This window comes from Mesocricetus auratus, unplaced genomic scaffold (assembly GCF_017639785.1).
Source record: "Mesocricetus auratus isolate SY011 unplaced genomic scaffold, BCM_Maur_2.0 Super-Scaffold_100021, whole genome shotgun sequence".
NCBI lineage: Eukaryota > Metazoa > Chordata > Mammalia > Rodentia > Cricetidae > Mesocricetus > Mesocricetus auratus.
Window position 1 is genome coordinate 29,031,974 of NW_024429202.1, and position 19,272 is coordinate 29,051,245.

At 45.5% G+C, this 19,272-nt stretch overlaps 1 protein-coding gene across 4 annotated transcripts in view; it reads left to right on the forward strand.

Moving 5' to 3' along the window:
* Positions 1-4,551: 4,551 nt before the first annotated feature.
* CUNH2orf92 (chromosome unknown C2orf92 homolog) overlaps positions 4,552-19,272 on the forward strand; it is a 33,404-nt gene continuing 18,683 nt past the window's right edge. For 2 of the 4 annotated variants that reach the window (XM_040729638.1, XM_040729639.1), the window contains exons 1-4: positions 4,552-4,826; positions 9,548-9,610; positions 13,838-13,936; positions 15,885-15,968. In XM_040729638.1, coding sequence (XP_040585572.1) covers positions 4,640-4,826; positions 9,548-9,610; positions 13,838-13,936; positions 15,885-15,968 — 433 coding nt within the window. In that variant the 5' untranslated portion in view covers positions 4,552-4,639. Of the gene's footprint in view, positions 4,827-9,547; positions 9,611-13,837; positions 13,937-15,884; positions 15,969-17,551; positions 17,844-19,272 lie in introns of those variants that run through there. The other 2 variants (XM_040729641.1, XM_040729640.1) reach the window with 2 other exon arrangements.

Genomic DNA, 19,272 nt, shown 5'->3' on the forward strand with positions numbered 1-19,272 from the left:
GAGTAGAATTACTCCTAATGACATTCTGCTCTACTCATATTGGTGGGTGTGTGGCCCAGTTGTCATCAGAGAGGCCTCATCCGGCAACTGACAGGAGCAAATGCGAGACCCAGAGCCAAACATTAGGCAGAGCTCGGGGAACCCCACAGAAGGGGAGGAGGGAGGACTGTAGGTGCAACAGGGCTTGAGGACACAATGAGAACATGGCCCACAGAATCAACTAAACAGGGCTCATGGGGTTTCACAGAGACTGAAATGACAACCAGGGAGCCTGTATGGGTTTGGCCAAGGTCCTCTGCGTATATGCTATGGTTGCTTAGCTTGGTCTTCTTGTGGGACTCCTTACGGTTGTCTTTGACTCTCTTGTCTGCTCTTGGGACCCTTTCCTCCTACTGAGCTGATTTGTGCAGCCATGAGATGAGGGTTTGTGCCTAGTTTTATTGTAGCTTGTGTTGTGTTCTGCTGGCATCCCCCCTGGAGGGTTTGCTATTTTCTGAAGAGAAATGGGAGAGTGAGTTTGGCAGAGAGGAGAGGTGGTATGAGGTGCTGAGGGGAGTGGAGGAAGGGGAAGCTTCTGTTGGAGTGTGAGATATGAGAGAAGAATACATTTTTAAAAAATTACTTCACATGCTAAAAAAAAACTATTAGAGAAAAACTAGTAAATGGTTGTGTAATGTGTTGCTTCTTTAATATGCATATTAAAATTATTTAGCATGCATATTATTTAAAATTAAAAATTTTGTATTAAATTTTTTTTACATTTAAATGTTGAGTATTTAAAAACTTCATACACATATTAGAAATAGGTAGTTTTTCCCTTTTTTTTTTTTGAGACAGGGTTTTCCTGGCTGTCCTGGAACTTGCTTTGCAGACCAGGCTAGCCTCCAACTCACAAAGGTCCAAGTGTCTTTGCCTCCCTTGTGCTGGGATTAAAGGCATGCTTTCCCATGCCTGGCATGGGAATAGATTTTTAAACAGTAATTTCTTTCAAAATGTTTATATTTTGAGAATTTCACATGTGAATATTACATTTACATCATTCCTGCTTCCCTCTCCTTCAACTCCTGCCATTTTCCTCCCACTCCTGACATGTGTGGCCTCTTATTATTTAATTATAATTGGCATGTGTGTGTGTAAGTTTATAAGTACAACCTGCTGAGATAATTTAGTGTTGCCCGTATACGTTTAGGGCTGACCTCTTGGGATTGGGTAACCTATCAGGGGCTTGACTCTGGAGAAGATTGATTCTCTTTCTCCTAGTAACCATTAATTGCCTGTAGCTTTTCTAGGGTAGGTCTTGTTAAACACGAATTTCTAATTTAAACCACAAACCATTGTTCTGTAATGAGGCCTCATATAGACAAAGATTATTATTGTAAATATTGCTTGTATTAAAAATTATTCTGGCCGGGCGTTGGTGGCACACGGCTTTAATCCCAGCACTTGGGAGGCAGAGGCAGGCGGATCTCTTTGAGTTCGAGGCCAGCCTGGTCTACAAAGTGAGTTCCAGGACAGCCTCCAAAACAATACAGAGAAACCCTGTCTCGAAAAACCAAAAAAAAAATTATTCTGTATGTGCATGGTGTGTGTGTGTGTGTGTGTCCTTGTATGTGTGTGCACGTGTGTCCTATTGTGCATGTGGAGGTCAGAGACAACCTGAGGTCCTCTTATCCACTGTGTAGGTCCCATGAATTTAACTCAGGTCATCAGGCTTGGTGGCAAATGTTCTCACTTGAGGAGTCATCTTGCTGTCCCCTAAACTGCTTTTTTTTTTTTTTTGAGACAGAGTCTATGTAATCCTGGGACTTGCTATGTAGACCAGGCTGTCCTCAAACTCACAGAGATCTGCTTGCTTCTACCTCCCAAGTACCATAAACGACTTTTTTGAGTTTATTTTTCATGCAAATAATGATACTCTACCTGTATAATACATACAAAATGTGCTGTGTTTTTATAATGATATTTTACATATTATGAAGTGTTAAGTATAAAGTAAAACACAAACTAATGAGGTGGATATTTAGACCATCTTGGGCTGCTGTGTTTTACTTTGTAGAGGCCAGCATCAGAAGTGAGAGATATCGCCCAAGTTAGCAGTTATTTTCCCTTTTACTCATTTGAAGTTGGGTATTTTCTGTTTTCTATCTTTTCTAAGGGTGTGAGGTGTGTGTGTGTGTGTGTGTGTGTGTGTGTGTGTGTATTCTAGTTTTTGGTTCCTTGATGCTATTTTAGAGAAATAAGCTATCCCTGATGTGATGGGTTGATTTGCGTCCACATTTAGGTGCTGAAATCCTAACCTTGAGGCCGTAGAATATGAGTGTAATTGGATTTAGAGTCTTTACAGAGGGAAGGAAGTCAAAGCGAGGCTTCAAGAGTGGACTCTAATCCAGTGTGGCAGAAGATGTCCTTGTAAGGCCATTGGGTCCAGATGCGTATGGAGGAAAGCAATGTTGCAGGTACAAGGCAGACGGCTGCCTTCAGGTCAAGTCCTGGCAGAGATCTCCTCTTGTCTTGCAGAAAGTCCCAGTGTTTCCAGCATCTTGATCTCAGGCTTCTGGCCTCCAGAGCAGTGAGGGAATGAATTGATTGTTTACATCACTTATTTTGTGGTACTTTGCTATCGTGGCCGTATCAAGCTAATGCAGCAGGTTTAGCAAGAGTCCTGTCTCCTGTAAATCATGTATGCATGTGATGTGTGCCCATGTGTCTATGGCTCTCTCCTTGTTCCTTTGAGGCAGGGTCTCTCACTGAACCTGGAGCTCTCAGTTTTCACTTAGGTTTTGGTCACAAGCCCCAGCAATCCTGTCTCTGCCTATCTTAGTGCTATGGTTACAGGTGTGTTCAGGATCGTGTTTTTTTTTTTTTTTTTTTTTTTTTTTTTGTGGATTCGAGGATCTGAACTCCAATCCATAAGGATGCATAAGCTTGCAAAAAACGAGTGCTCTTAACTGTTAAATCATGTCTCCAGCCCCACCCACAAAGCTGTCTAACTCTCTCTCTCTCTATATATATACACACACACACACACACACACACACACACACACACACACACACACAGAGCTCTCTCTCTGTCTTTTGTCTTCAGAACATCTCCTTCATCCTAGCCCCTTCATGCTGCTTATCCCTGGCCATGACCACTGCACATATAGGGCTGGCTATATAATTTGTGAGACTAACACTAAAGGAAAAATACTAGAAAATGTATAGTTAAATATATTTAAATAATCTCTTAAAACAGTCCAATGCTTCTAAAACTTAATAGAGGACATAGTGGCCTATGAAAAATGACATGACTGCATCAAAACATTTATGCTCATTTTTTTTTGTTTTGTTTTGTTTTGTGACAGGGTTTCTCTATGTAACCCAGGCTGTTCTGGAATTCACTCTAGACCAGGATGGATTTGAACTCACAGAGATCTGCCTGACTCTGCCTCCCAAGAGCTGGGATTAAAGGCGTGTGCCACCATACCTGGCACATTTATACTCTTTTTTGGTGCTGTGCTTTTGTAGTGCTGGGTAGGCCAGTTATCACTGTGACTCCTGGTTTTGCATATATAGTCTCCAGTCTATGGACCCAATGCCTTTAGGCCTGTGGTGAGACAGAACATCCTGGTGGAGAGTAGGAGTACTTGACAGAGCAAGATGCTCCCCTTATGGTGGCCAAGAAGCAACGTGGGACGGTGTTCCAATATCCCTTTCTCTTAGTCACCATTCTATTGCTGTGAAGAGGCACCATGACAATGGCGGTTCTTATAGATGAAAACATTTAATTAGGGCTGGCTTACAGTTTCAGAGGTTCAGTGCATTATCATGATGGTGTGGAGCGTGGTGCCACACAGGCAGACATGGTGCTGGAGAAGTAGCGGAGGGTTCTACATCCAGATCCACAGGCAGCAGGGAGAGAGAGACACTAGGCCTGGCCTGGCCTTTTGAAATCTCAAAGCCACAGTGACACACTTTCTTCAATAAGGCCACACCTCCTAATCCTTCTCAAGTAGTGCCACTCCCGGATGATGAAGCATTCAAATATACGAATACCCCATCCCTGTAAGAGCCCACCTCAGGTGATCTTCCAGCTAAGACCTGTCTCCTAAAGGTTCGATCATCTCCAGTGATACCATGGGCATCACCAGATCTTTAAAATGTGGCCCTTCCAGGTTCAATCTATAGTGACTACACTTCATTAATGTGATACCTTTCTATTTTCTTGGTGCTGAGGGTTCAACTCAGGGCCTCATATATGTCAAGCAAGCCCTTTACCACCAAGCTACATCCTGCCTATTAATGTGATATATTATCAATACAGTATTCCTGGTGGCTCTAGCTGCTTCCAGTTGGTTTAAGAGGCCACAGTTGAGTTTTGTCCTGTGTATCTTCAGGGTCCTATTGATACATGTCCATCTTCAAATTGAAGGGCATGCAGGATTGAGGGAGGCCTCAAAGAACTAAGAAAATGAACAGAGAGACTGTTTGAAAGTCCCCAACATCCCACTGGGTCCCTGACTACAGACACATTCCTTTCCCAGTATGACCTCACAGAGCACAGATTCCACAGCATCCTAGAACTCAAGGATGTTGCGTCTTCAAGCAACCCAGGCGGATGTCTCCCCCCTGATGGTGTGCTGGCTGTGGCAGAGATGAGGGACACTGTGTTCTTCTCCTTTGTTCTCTTCCTGGGCAGCCAGTGGGGCATCGAGCCCCACTCTATTCCTGTGACTGAAGGTACCATCACAAGTATATTGTCATGGCAACTGGAGGGATGGAAGACTCACAGGGAGCCCCAGGCAGACCGGCTGGTGGGCACCTCCTGCAGAGGCTGGGACGGTGAGCCCTCCTCCTCTCCTACTTCCTCTGCTTTCCAAGTTCACCATGAGGCTGGGTTCCTTGGGAGAAGGGGCTATCTTAAGGGAAGTTTTCCTTTCTTGTTTTCTTTTTCTGGCCCACTGAGTTTTTCTACATGTGTTGTATCCTCAAATTCTAGAGCTTCAGAAAATGATTCATACGTAGAAATGTCAACTCTTCATTATAAAATATTTTCAAACATCTCAGAAGTAGAAAGACCAATAGAAAGAATAGCTATGTACAAATCATCCCAATCTTGTTCACACATACGTATTTTAAAAACTAGTATATACTAAGCTGGGTGTGGTGGTGCATGCCTTTAATCCCAAGACTGGGGAGACAGAAGCAGGCAGATCTCTATGAGTTCGAGACTGGCCTGGTCTACAGAGGGAGGTCTACAGAGTTCTAGAAAAAGCTCCAAAACTACACAGAGAAACCCTGTCTTGAAAAATAAAAAACAAAAAAAATCAAACAAAAATTTAGTATGTATTAATTATGCAAACAGGCTCATTATGGAGTTTTTGTACTTGTATGTATTTATATTCATCCATTACATTCTCTTGTTCCCAAACTGCTCTCACAAGTTCTCTTCCTCATTCTAATTAGTCCCTCTTGTAATTTCTTCTCTTTTTTAAAAAAATATCCCAGTGAGTTTCATTAGGCTGCTTTCAGGAGGATGGGTGAGGAGCTGTCTACAGAAGCTCCTGACTAGGGGCATAGACACTGAAGAAAATGTCCCCCCCTCCCCACTGTCATTAACTGCTTATAAATCTTCAGGGAAGGATGAGACTTTGTGAATTTATTCCCCCTCCATGACAGGATGTTGGCCGGCCTAATGTGGAGATTTTGTGCTGATAACCACGACTGCTATGTGTTCAAGGGTGTGATGGCCACATCATGCCTGGGAGTCAGTGTCCCACACATTCTCCACCTTCCTCCAGCGCTTACACCTTTTTCTTCCCTTCTGCAGAGTTCCCCGAGGCTTGGAAGGGATGATGTAGATGTCCCATGTATGGATGAGAATTCAAAACTCACTGTTCTCATCACTTTGACCAATGATGAATCTCTGTAGTCACCCCTGCTCACTGCAAAAAGGAAGATCCTCTGATTGAGAACAGCATGTTCTGTAGACGTAAACACAGTTACTTGACAGGCCCATCCTGACTGTTGAGCAGGGCGATAACAGTAGCTTCCACACCAGAGCCCATGACCTCCCCAGCCATGCATGGGCTTTTGAGCAGGCTTAAGGTACCAGACATGAATTCTCTCCCCTAGAGCAGGCCTCAAATCTATTAGAATCTCGTTGGTTGTCCCCATAACTGACTTGCCACTCTTGTACCAGCGAGTATATTTTGAATGGCTAACTGGAAATGTAGCATGCAGGATCCACCTGAATGAGACTTGATGGCAGGGGCTGTAGAGATGTCTCACTGACTAAGAGGACTTGTGCTCTTGCAGAGAATCCAGGTTTGATTGCCACCACCCACATGGTAGCTCATAAATAATCCATAACTTCACTCCAGGGGATCTGACACATGCACATGTTATACTTACATACGTGCAGGGAAAATTCATACACATAAAATAAAGAGAAAATGACAATGACAATTTCTCCCCAGCAGCCTGAATGGTGCCTTCCAACACTTTGAGGGCCATGGCCGAGAGACACTTCAAGTCTTGCCCAGCTTCATTTCTCTGTCTTGCTACCAGAACATGTGATATGGTCAGCAATGGGATCTTACCATTACTGTCCAGCAACCAACAGTAATGACAATTTTCTGTAGTTCTGTGGGTACCTCAGAAGACTTTCCAAACAAATAGTATAGAGGCAGCCCACTCCTGACTCCGAGACTTTCATTTAATAGGCCATGGCTTCTGGAATAACTCTATTCAGACTGTTTTCAAATTCTTATTTTCAAAATTAGCTTACCAAAGGCCAGCAGGATGGCGCAGTGCGTTAGGGTGTTTGCCAACGAGCTTGGTGATATACGTTTGATCCCCAGGACGCACATGGTAGAAGGAGAGAAATGACTCCTGCAAATTGTCCTCTGACCTCTCCACGCGCACATCATGACATATACATGCATACATACGCACATTTTAAAAATAACAAATGTCATGTTTCGTTAGGGCTTTCACACATTGTTAGTTTGGTTGACTTTCCCTCTTTCCCAGCCTCTTCCTCATCACCTTATTGTTCCCATGCCCAGCCTTCCCCTTCTACTCTTTAAAATATTTTAAATTATTTATTTATTTATGTAGTTTTTTTTTTCCCGAGAGGGGGTTTCTCTGTACTGCTTTGGAGGCTGTCCTGGATCTTGCTCTGTAGACCAGGCTGGCCTCAGACTCAAAGAGATCCACCTGCTTCTGCCTCCTGAGTGATGGGATCAAAGGTGTGTGCCACCAACACCCAGCTCTACTTTTTTTTAAATCAGTGAATTCTATCCTCCTCCTACTTTATTTCTGAGACACGGCCTAACTATATAGCTCTGGCTATCCTAAAACTCGATATGTAGACAAGCATGACTTGAACTCACAAGAGATCCACCTGCCTCTGCCTCCCAAGCGCTGGAATTAAAGATGTGCGCCTCCATGCCCAGATCTTCCTTCCTATTCTTTTTTTTGTTGTTTTTTTTTTTTTTTTTTTTTTTTCGAGACAGGGTTTCTCTGTGGCTTTGGAGGCTGTCCTGGAACTCGCTTGGTGGTCCAGGCTGGTCTCGAACTTACAGAGATCCGCCTGCCTCTGCCTCCCGAGTGCTGGGATTAAAGGCGTGCACCACCAATGCCCGGCTCTTCCTTCCTATTCTTAAAAAAAAGGTATTTATTTTATTAAAAAAATTGTATGTGGGGTGGTGGTGGTGGTGGTGGATGTTGGTATGTGCACATGGGTGCAGGAGACTGTGGAGCCCAGAAGTGGGCATCAGCTCCACTGGAGTTGGAGTTACTGGCAGGCTGTTGTGAGCCACCTGGTGTGGGTGTGTGAAGAGAACTCAAACCCTCAGGAAAAGCAGACTCTTTGCTTCCATCTCGTGAGCCCCTTTCTAGTTTCCTATGCTCCATAAACACAGACTCCCACATAAATGTACACACGTGAAGATCAGAAAAATAGAGTCCTCATGTGAGAGATAATGTGCGGTGTTTTGTCTTTCTGGACCTGGTTACTTAATATATTTCTCAGTTCCATTCATTTTCCTGCCAAGATCGTAATTTCATTTGTCCTTATGGCTGAATAAAATTCCACTGTGTGCATGGCCATATTTTCATTATCCATTCATCTATTGGTGGACGTCTAGGCAGATCCATTTTCTTGCTAGTGTAAATAAAGCAGCCATCAACACAGATGAGCAAGTAAGGATGCTGTAGCTGTGCCATTGTAAGTCTCATTTAATTTATTTATTTATGCAGAACCTCCACCTGACTTCCATAGAGGCTGCACCAATTTACACTCGCACTGATACATTCCCTTTCTCCACATCCTTACCAGAATTTGCTTTCTAGCTGGGATGAGGATGACACAGGATCTCAAAGTAGTTATGGTCTGTATTTCCTTGATGGATAAGGATGTTAAACACCTGAAAAAAATATTTATCGGGCCGTTGTTCTCCTCCTCTTTCTCCTTCTTAATTTTTTGAGACAAGGTCTCCCTATGTGGCCCTGGCTGTCCTAGAACTTGCTATGTCAATCAGGTTGGCCTCAAACTCAGAGATCCACCTGCCTCTGCCTCCTGAGTGCTGGTCCTAAAGGTATGTGCCACCATGCCCAGCCAACACAGCCAAATTTTGGATTGGGTTGTTCCTTCTTTTTGTTTAGTTTTTTTTGGGTTCTTTTTATATTCTATGTATTAATCCTGTACCATATGCATAGTAGGCAAAGAATTTCTTCCAGCTGTCTTTCCCAATGTGCACACACTGGCTGTCAATGATCCTGACAATTCTAATATTATAATAGTGACATGACATCTTTGGGGGGCAGGGTCTGCCTGTTCTTTTAATACTGGCTCTAAAGCCTGTGTAGTGTTGCAGTCAGCTTAAATACGCCAGAGAAAAGACACGAAGCACTTTTTGTAAGTGCTAAGACAAATGTTCTTGACTATAGGAAGAAAAGAATTAATGTTGAGGTTGGTGTGATGCACAGTTGGGATGAACTGAACTCGGGCGCTGTGCTCTGCCACCCCTCCCCCTGCCCCTCTCCCCTCCCCCACCCCTCCCCCCGTCCCCCCCCCCCCAGTCAATCTTCTATCCATGCAATTGTGAGGAAGGCAAACAAAATCCGTGCCTGTTTGGTATTATACCACAGATGGCAAGAGTTACGGCCACCTTATATTATAAGTAACAGTTAAAATGGAAAAGACAAACCGGGTGTTGGTGGCTCACTCCTTTAATCCCAGCACTCGGGAGGCAGAGGCAGGCGGATCTCTGTGAATTCCAGACCAGCCTGGTCTACAAGAGCTAGTTCCAGGACAGCCTCCAAAGCCACAGAGAAACTCCGTCTCGAAAAACTAAAAAATAAAAAATAAAATGGAAAAGACAGCATGTGTACATGTGAGAAAAAAAGCTTTGGTTCTGTCCACAGCTTCAGGTAGCCATTGGAGTCTTGGATTGAATCCTGCATGGTGGGGTGAGACATATGGATGGAAGTTATTTGTTTTTGAGACAGGATGGTGTTGTTCAAACTGGCCATGGCCAATCTTGTTTCTTACACAGGTGCGAAGAACAGCCTTTCCTCAAGTTCAAAGCATCTCGATGAAGATCTGGCTAAATTATTTGGTAAGTCGTCCTGCGGAACCCGAGGCTGGGTTCCTAGAAGTCACGTGCTTGTCTCAGGTGACTCGTTCCTGCTGGTTTGGGCAGGAGGGAAGGCGAGTGTTCTGCCCTGTGGCTAAGAATCGGTTCCTCTAAGTGCCTAGGTGCTAAAAAAGTTAAGCAAACGGTGTGATAAAGCAAACCATGGTAAGGCCTCTGCTTTTCCAATCGGGGCCGGTGGTGGAGTCAGCCGCGCCGTCTGGAAGGTCACTGTGGCAGTGACCCACCTCGGCTCTCCACATCACGCCTGCCAGGATGATTTCTGCTTAGCAGAGAGTATGAGGCCCCAGACTGAGCTGGGAACCCCCAGAGGGACGTTAAAGGACACTTGTCGATGTCCTCGGTGGTAGACTCAGCGGAGGGATATTTTTACGGTGCTAGGAGTCAAACCCAGAGCCTCATGCTTGCTAGGCAAGCACCCTACCGCTGAGTCTTGTGAAGTTTAGCTGTTTGTGCTGTAGAATATCGTTTTAAGGTTTATGCTGTGGAACATTTATCTAGCCACGTAAAGATGTGTTGCATTTGTCTAACTCTGTGAAGCTGTGTTACTGTGTCTGTCTAAAACACCTGATGGTCTAATAAAGAGCTGAATGGCCAATAGCGAGGCAAGAGCAAGGATGGGCGGGGCTGGCAGGCGGAGAGAATAATCAGAAAGAGAAATCTGGAAGGAGAGAGGAAAAAGGAACGAGAGAGCGAGGATAGGAGGATTTCAGGGGCTAGCCACCCAGCCAGCCAGTGAAAGTAAGATTTACAGAAGAAAAGGAAAAAGCCCCGAGGCAAAAGGTAGATGGGATAATTTGAGAAAAGCTGGCTAGAAGCAAGCCAAGCTAAGGCCAGGCGTCTATAAGTAAGAATTAGTCTCTCTGTATGTGATTTATTTGCCTGCTGGGTGGCGGACCCTCCAAAAGAGCCTAAGAGTAAAGAGTAAACAACCAACTACATGTTTGCTGTTGTTTTGAGACAGGGTTTCACTGTGTAGCTCTGGCTGACCTCCGACTCAGAGCTCCGTCTGCCTCTGCCCCCAGTTGCTGGGACTAAAGACGTGGACCAGCAGGCCCAGTCAGTCAAGTGCTAAAGCCTTCTGGGAGACTCCAGGCTGAGAACTGCTGGGGGAGCAGAGGTTCAGGGAACAGTTCTGAACTACAGTGGTCTGCAGAGGGGTGACAGAGATACCCACCTTCTGCAGAGTGGAGGTTCTTAGCCCTTCCTGGCAGGGCCCTCTTCTTCCTCCTGAGGTCCTCTCAGCCTTGGGCTGGCATTCTGCCTGCTTGGGCCCAGCATTTTTCTTCACCCCTCAGCCCAATTCTGGCTTTGCTGCTCTTGGTTAATATGTCAGCATGTCTGGTCATGTCTGGTATACCCTCGTACATGTCTAGATGGCCCAGTGACACAAACCAAGAGTGCTTCCGTTACCCTCTGTCAAAGAAGCTCAGGCCACAGCCAGTTGCTTTGAGATCATCTATCTGAACCTTCCCTGGTGATTGTGTCTCTTGGCAGCAGGATGGTGTCTGCCATTGCAGACATCACTTGCAGACCCCCTCCTTTCCAGGCCTGAGGAAGAAGAGATAGGGAGTGCAAGCTCAGCATTTTAAAATATTCTGTCTAAACTGGGCATGGTGGTCCACACCTTTAAACTCAGCACTCGGGAAGCAGAAGCAAGCTGACCTCTGTGAGTCTGAGGCCAGTCCGGTCTCCATAGTGAGTTCTAGGACAACCAAGGGTATATAGGGAGACCCCATCTCAGCCACCCTCCAAAGTAAATAAATAAAATTCTCTATCTAGAGAAGCAATACTCTTCCTGGGTCTCAGTTGTCTTTTGAGGACGTCTGTGTGTTGCATGGCCTTGACCTATCTGCCAGGGAGGGTGGGAAAGGAAGTTTCTCTGGGGTGTGGACTTCGAGGCTTCAACCGCAGACGAGATGCAGGAGGAGGTGAGAGTATCTCAGATGGAAAAGCATAGACTGTGGCAGAGAGCTCATTCTTCTGTCCTGTGTGAATGGCACGTTTCCTGGGTGTCTCGCCTTTGTCCCGTTTTTATCCACATATTCCACAGGGCAGAACACAGACCGCGTTCCCAGCTGCTCCGGGGTTAGTGGCGAGGTATTTGACCCCAGACCCTGTGTCCAGTGCCTTACAGAGACATCAATTTCCACAAAAGTTCTCTGAGTTAAACCCTCCCATCCCGCTGCTGTGAGCACCAAAGGCCTAAGAGTTGAAGTTATTTGCCCAAGATCATGTTCTGGCAGGCATCACACTGGGATTTAGGTCTGCGCCTATTGGCTCCAAAATTATGGTGAGCTTCATAGTGTTAAATAAAGGAAAAGGAGAATGGCATAGGTTGTTGGTTCATGAAAAGAGCTGGCATGGAATTGCTCTCAGGAATGAGGCTCATTGGGAGATAGGGCCTCCAGACCATATAGAACCTAGCCGCAGGAGAGCATTAGAAAGGGACCATGCAGCAGGTTAAATCCAGCATATTGGGCCTTAGGCAAGGCTGGAGAGAGGGTTAAGAGCACTGGCTGCTCTTCCAGATGTCCTAGTTCAAATCCCAGCAACCACATGGTGGCTCACAGCCATCTGTAATGAGATCTGATGCCCTCTTCTGGTGTGCAGGATAAATACAGATAGAACACTACATTAAAAAGTCTTAGAAAAAAAGTTGGTATAAAAAATGGTGATCAAAAGCTACTAAGGGAAGAAAGGGCTTTGTTTTGGCTTATGGCTCCTGAGGGATAGAGTCAATAATGGCAGAAATGGCATGACATGGCAGTAGGAGCAGGAAGCTGGCTGACCACACACACACACACACACACACACACACACACACACACACACACACACACACATACCACATACACACTCACACATACATACAACACACACACATACACACATACCACACACACACACGATTGACTAGAAAGTGGGGTGAAGTTATAAACCCTCAAAACCTGCCCCCAATCATGTACTTCCTTTAGCTAGGTTCTACCTCTTAAAGCAGCAGTTCTCAAAAATATTTACATTATGACTCATAATAAAAGGGCAGTTATGAAGTAGCGGTGAACATCTTTTTTTGTTTGTTTTTTTGTTTTTCAAGACAGGGTTTTCTCTGTATTTTTTTGGAGGCAGTCCCAGAACTCGCTCTGTAGACCAGAGATCCGCCTGCCTCTGCCTCCCGAGTGCTTGGGTTAAAGGTGAACGCCACCAACGCCCGGCAGCAGTGAACATCATTTTATGGTTGGGGTCACCACAGCATGAAGAACTGTATGAAAGGGTCGCAGCGTTAGGAAGGTTGAGAGTCGCTGTTTCTGTAATCTCCCCAAACAGCACCGCTAATTGAGACCATCAAACACACAAGCCTGTGGGAGGCATTGCTCACTGAAACCACAGCAGGGGAATAGCTTGAAATAAGAGTAAGGAAGTCATCATGACAGGATGATGGGGAGGCCCAGAGAAGAGTCTTGAGAGAAATCCCTTCAGTAAGGAAATCTCGCTTTTATACATGTTTCAGAATATGTGCACGTGTAGTAGGAAGTTCTACCCATGCGATTTAGTCTTGGTGTAGCCTACATGACAGGGAGCGTGGAGGAGCTAGGTACTGGGTTGAACCATTCATTAGGAGCTGTAAAAACCACAGCATAGCATGGGACAGGATAGCTTCTTAACTTTACATCCCAGGATAGCTCTAGGAAGGGTGAGGGTTGAGGGGGTTGGCAAGGGGTGGACTTTTCTTCAGGTTGTGAGAATCTGGCCTCTTATAGTAGCTAGCATCTTTAACAAGCTAGGATGTTAGGCCCTTGACCTAACACCTGGAGAGGCAATAAGGTCTCAAATGAAGAAATGATGTGCGTCTTGTAGAGATAAGAAAGCATCTTTGTTTGTACACAGAGCAGCGTGGGAACAGTCTCAGAGGTAGGTCAGCACAACACCAGAAACTAGGAGGAAAACTTTGACGTGGGGCAGAGTTTCTAGCCATCTAGAAACTTGGTGCTTGGTGGGTGGTGCTCTCTGCCTGGGATATCTGGTGCAACCCTGGTTTTGCAGTTGTGGCGGCATCTTAGCTGAGCATCCTGTGCCCACTGAGTTGGAGTCATCCGTTCGCGCATCCATGGACACACTAGGTAGGTACAGAGCAGGATATACCTGGTGTATTGCTGGGGCTGACTGTTGGTTCTGCTTGCTTCTCTTCAGATGAGATCCTGCTGCAGGTGTTTCCCAACAATCTGGATGACATAACAAAAGATGCAAGAACAGCTGGCAGACTGATCACCTGGAGTGACGTGAATGAAAGCAAGTATCTGTCAACGGTCTCAAAGTGCATGTGTTTTCTCAGGCTGTGCTGTATTGGATGTGCTGTGGCTTGAGCATCCCAGAACCCAGCCATTGGCGGGGGCACTGCCAAGCTGAGATGTGAAGAAAGAGAAGTCAGAAACCCTCACTGTGGCTTTCATTACCTATGGGGTGTGTGCTGTAAAGTGTGCCTGCCTGTGCTGCTGCCTCCTCCTCCTCCTTTCCTTCCTCCTCTCCCCCTCCTCCTCCTCTCCCCTCCTCCTCCTCTCCCCCCTCCTCCTCCTGTGGTTCCCGTTATCCCTGTTGTGCAGAGTCATTCAGGCCCTGTCACTGTGGATGTTGTGCAAAGAATGGAATCTAATTTTCAGCGGGGCTCCTGTTCCTGGTAACACAAGCTAGGCGTAGTGTTACAACTGTCTTCTTGTCCACACTTTATAGCTTACTGCCCAGGAATGCCCAAGCCACTGGTCTGGGGTACAAAGCCTTCTCACACACTCCCTCATCACTTCATCCCTGCCGTAGCCTTTGCAAACTATTTGCCCAGAGCAGCACAGCTGATTTCTCCATTGACACTCGCGCCCAAATGCTAAAGCTAAGAGAAAACAGCTGGCCACGTATACAGAACAAAGCCATATTAAAAAAAAAAACCCCGTGCACATTAGCCCTAAATCATAAGAATAATAGAGAAGGCCCTCCCCCATTAAGAGGGAGATTGAAAAATGGGTCATTACTTATCAAAATAAAGCCAGAAACATGTGTTGAAACTACACTTATATAAGTAAAGCCATTTTGTAGCTAATGATCCCGCCAATGAATTTCTCAATGGCCACTCAATAAGGGCCACTCGTGAGTACTTTTTCTGCACAGTCCTGCCAGCTTGCCCTGCAGCAGGTTTTATTATGTTCCCTTAGTACAATACGACATGTTTTCAGCAAAATGCTTAAGGATTAAATGTACTTGGTCCTAAGGACTCTCCCAGGTCTCACTAATAGAGAGAACCGTGCCTTTGTCATTTATTGGCTCAAACAGCCCTGCTTGGCGTCATCTGGTACCTACCACCCAGGCTCTTCTTCCGGGTTTCTTCCATAGTTAGAGCCAGTAGAGCCAGTGTGTGCACACAGATCACTCAGTGGCTGTGCATATGGTCTGTCAGGAAACCGGGAAATGACCTCCGCTAGGCTCTGTGGTGAGCTTCAGACCCCCTGTTTAAAAATGCTTCTACACACATTTATTTGTTTGGTGTGCGTGTGTGTGTGTGCGCGCGTGCGTGCGTGCACATGCATGGTGTGTATGAATTGGCTATGGTGTGCGTGTGGAATTCAGAGGACAACTTTCAGGAGTTGGTCCCCTCCTTCCGTGTGGGTCCCGGGGATTGCCCAACAATGCCTTGACCTGCCGAACCATATTTTAGGCTCAAAGCTTAGATACTTGCAGATACTTCATAGATGTCCTGTGCCACTTAGACGAGGAGAGCACAGGGTAACTGGGATGGTTGCTTCTCAACTCAGCAGAATCTAGAACCATCTAAGAGATGGGCCTCTGGGCATGCCTGTGCCGGATTATCTTGAATATACTAATTGATGCGGGTGGGACCATTCCCTGGGCTGGGGATGCTGGACTGTGTAAGGTAGAGAGAGCTAGTTGAGCAATACAAAGCGTCTCTTTTGTAACAGAGCGTCTAAGTGTGAGGAGCCGGCACCCTGCTCCTGCCTCGGGTCTCCTGCGCTGTAACAGACTGTATCCCTTTAGAGGTACAAGCCAATACTAATCCTTTCTCCCTTAAGTTGCTTTGGTCAAAGTCATTTTTCCACAGCAGCGAGAAAGTGACCAAGACACCAGTTCCACAACTGTTCCTCTCGAAATACCTTGTAGAGGAGTGGGACTTCGGAGAGACTTGGTGTAGATTGGAGGGAAGATTTCAGCACAGCTAAAGTTTGTTTCCCCACAGCTCATCACAGCCCGAACAGCTTCAACAATTCTGAATTTGCATCAAGTTCACACAAGCAAGAGGAACATTTGGCTAAGATATTTGGTAAGTCACCTCCTCCCGTGAAAACCTTAGGTCGTATTTGAAGAAGTCTCCTGCTTGTCCTTGGCTGTCTCTTAGGTAATGCATTCCTGCTGCTTCAAGGGAAGGTAAGCGTGCTTGTGGCCTTGTGGTTAAAATCAGTTCCTCTGTCACAGTCCCAAGAAAACCAACAGAAAGCAGGATGCAAACACTGAGAAAAGACCCTGCTCCTCAGAGGGTGCCAGATGGTGGCAGCAGAGCGTGTGAGGGTGGCCTGGGAGATTGTGGCAGGCCTACCTGCCTAAGTGCTTACACTTGGGTGTGTGGGAAGACCTTCACATTAGTTTGGAAGTGCCGCCTCATCCTTCTACTCTGAGACTCTGAATTGAGAGAGAGGGAAAATCCAGATGGAACTCAACAGGCATCTTACCCACACAGAAGCAGAGCTGGCAAGAATGGTCTTTCTTCTTTTCTCTTTTTCTTTTCTCTTGTTTTGTTTTGTGACCAGGTTTCTCTGTGTGGCCTCAGCTGTCCTAGAACTAGCTCTGTAGGCCAGGCTGGTCTGGAACTCACATAGATCAGCCTGTCTCTGCCTCTCAAGTGCTGGGACTAAAAGTGTGTAACATCACTGCCAGGCTAGGTCTTATTTATTTCATCATTGTAAGTAAGTATTTTCTCTGAAAGGCATAAAGTTTGACATATAAAAATAAAATCTCACTTCAATTATACAAAACTATTTAATCTTTAGCATTTATATTAACTAGTATACTAACAATGTTATAATGTAGATGTTATTTTTAATTTTTAAATTCTTCATACAATATATTTTGATCCTATTCTTTCCCCTTTCCAAATTCCTCCTAGATCCCTCCTTCCTATCCACCCAACTGTTCTTTCTTTCTCTTAAACACACACACACACACACACACTCTCTCTCTCTCTCTCACACACACACTCTCTCTCTCTCACACACACACACTCTCTCTCTCACACACACACTCTCTCACACACACACTCTCTCTCACACACACACTCTCTTACACACACACTCTCTCACTCACTCACACACATATACACACACACTCTCACACACACACTCTCTCTTACTCACTCACACACACATACACACACACACACTCTTTCTCTCTCTCACACACACACACACAAATACACACAATTAATAAACTTTAGCCCATTTCATGTTGGCCAACTAACCCTGAGCATGGAGTCTGCTCTGTAGTGTGGTTGGTACACCCAGTGGCACTCTATTAAAGAAAACTGATTTTCCTCTCTTGAGTAGCTACCAGTTGCAAATAGCTTCTTAGTTAGGGGTGGGGCTTTACGTAGATTTCCATTTCTCCGTGCTTGGATTTTTGTCCAGTTTGAACTTGTAAATGTCTTGAGTGTCTGATCACAGTCTGAGTTCACAAGTGCATCAATCATACCTGTTGTGTATAAAAACCAATCTTTTCTTGGAGTCATGCACCACCTCTGGCTCTTACAATCTTTCCCTCTCCCCTTCTGCATAGATCCCTGAGGTTTGGGGGGAAGGGCTTCATAAAGACATCCATTTACGCGTGAGTGCTCCAGAGTCTTTCGCTGTCCAGTTGTAGGTCTCCGTGTTTGTTGTCATCTATTGCAAGAAGCAGCTTCCTGGGCCCGAGAGGTGGCTCCGCAACTGAGAGCAGTGGGTGCTCTTGCAGAGGACCTCGGTTTGATTTCAGGCTGCATGGTGGCTCCCAGACGTCCAACTCCAGTCCCAGAGTATCCAGCACTCTTTTCTGGCCTCTGCGGGTACCAGGACTGCACCAGGTGCACAGACATTCAAGCAAGCAAAACACTCATACACATAAATCAAAAATATGTGAATCCTTGAAATTAAAAAAAGAAGCTGCTTCCCTGGTGAGGGTTGAGTGATGGACTGGTCTATGTGTATAGCAATATGGCACTAGTAGCCATTTTATTGCTATGTTCATTTAGCAGAAGTATAGTAGTACGTTTTCCTCTAAGAGTAGTGGTTCTCAACCTTCCTAATGCAACATTCCTAACCTTTTAATTCAGTTCCTCATGGTATGGTGACCCCCCAACCATAAAATTACTTTTGTTGCTACTTCATAACTATAATTTTGTAACTGTTATGAATCATAATGTAAATATCTGTGTTTTCTGATGGACTTCTTTATTTGTTTATTATAAATACTGTGTTCTGCCTGCATGTACCCCTGCGGTCCAGAAGAGGGCACCAGATCTCATTACAGATGGTCATGATCCATCATGTAGTTGCTGGGAATTGAACTCAGGACCTCTGGAAGAGCAGCCAGTGCTCTTAACCTCTGAGCCTTCTCTCCAGCCCGTTTCTGATGGTCTTAAGCAACCCCTGTGAAAGACTTGTTCAGACTTCAGGGATTGTGGCCCACAGGTTGAAAACCACTGCTCTAGGGCATGAGCTATTTGGTCTCAGGTTCTTGGATTCATTTGCAGTGTCAAATATGAATCTCATCTTATGGAGTGGGTCTTAAACCCACTAAAAAGTGGTTGGTTACTCCCATAACATTTGTGCCAATATTGCACCAGAGGTATAACTCTCAGGCAGGTCATTATTGTAGCTCGCAGGATATGGGTGAGCTTAATGATTAGTTTACTGCTCTGGTAGGGTGTATAACACCTTCCAACACTATGAATGTCAGCTAGTAGGGGTGAAGCTTCTAGTTGAGCAATAGCTGGATGTGGTGTCTTTAGTAATATGGTTGTACCACCAGGCTGAGGAGGGTAACCAACAGCATTGCCAATGGCCTGTAATGTTTGGGGAAGGCTATAGGCCAACAAGTCAAAAGATGTAACTCATTCCTGTACTGAAGGTTTTACCTGGTAGCATATCATTTGTATTTGGAGTATTGTCACCCTCACTAGATGGTATGGACTTACCTTATAATGGAGAGAAACGTTCTAAGTAGCTGTGTGGGAGGAGACTTGTCAAATTCCTATAGAGCTTGAAGAGGAGGTGGGCACGATTTGGGGTTATGCTTTGGTTTGGTTGTTGCTTTAGATCATTGGAGGGCTGGGACAGCACGAGTACTGTACTGTGAATCTCTCCAGGCTGCAGAGGCTTCCAAACTACTCTGCTGAGGAGTTTACAGAGGTGAGGCAGGAGAGATGGATGGCTCAGCAATTAAGAGTAGGTACTGCTCTTTCAGAGGACCTGAGTTGGATTCCCATTATCCGTATCAGGCGATCCTGACCATCTGTAACTCCAGCTCCAGGAGGATCCGGGTCTGCAGGCCTCTGTGGGCACCTGCACTCACATGCACACAAGCACGCATGCACGCGT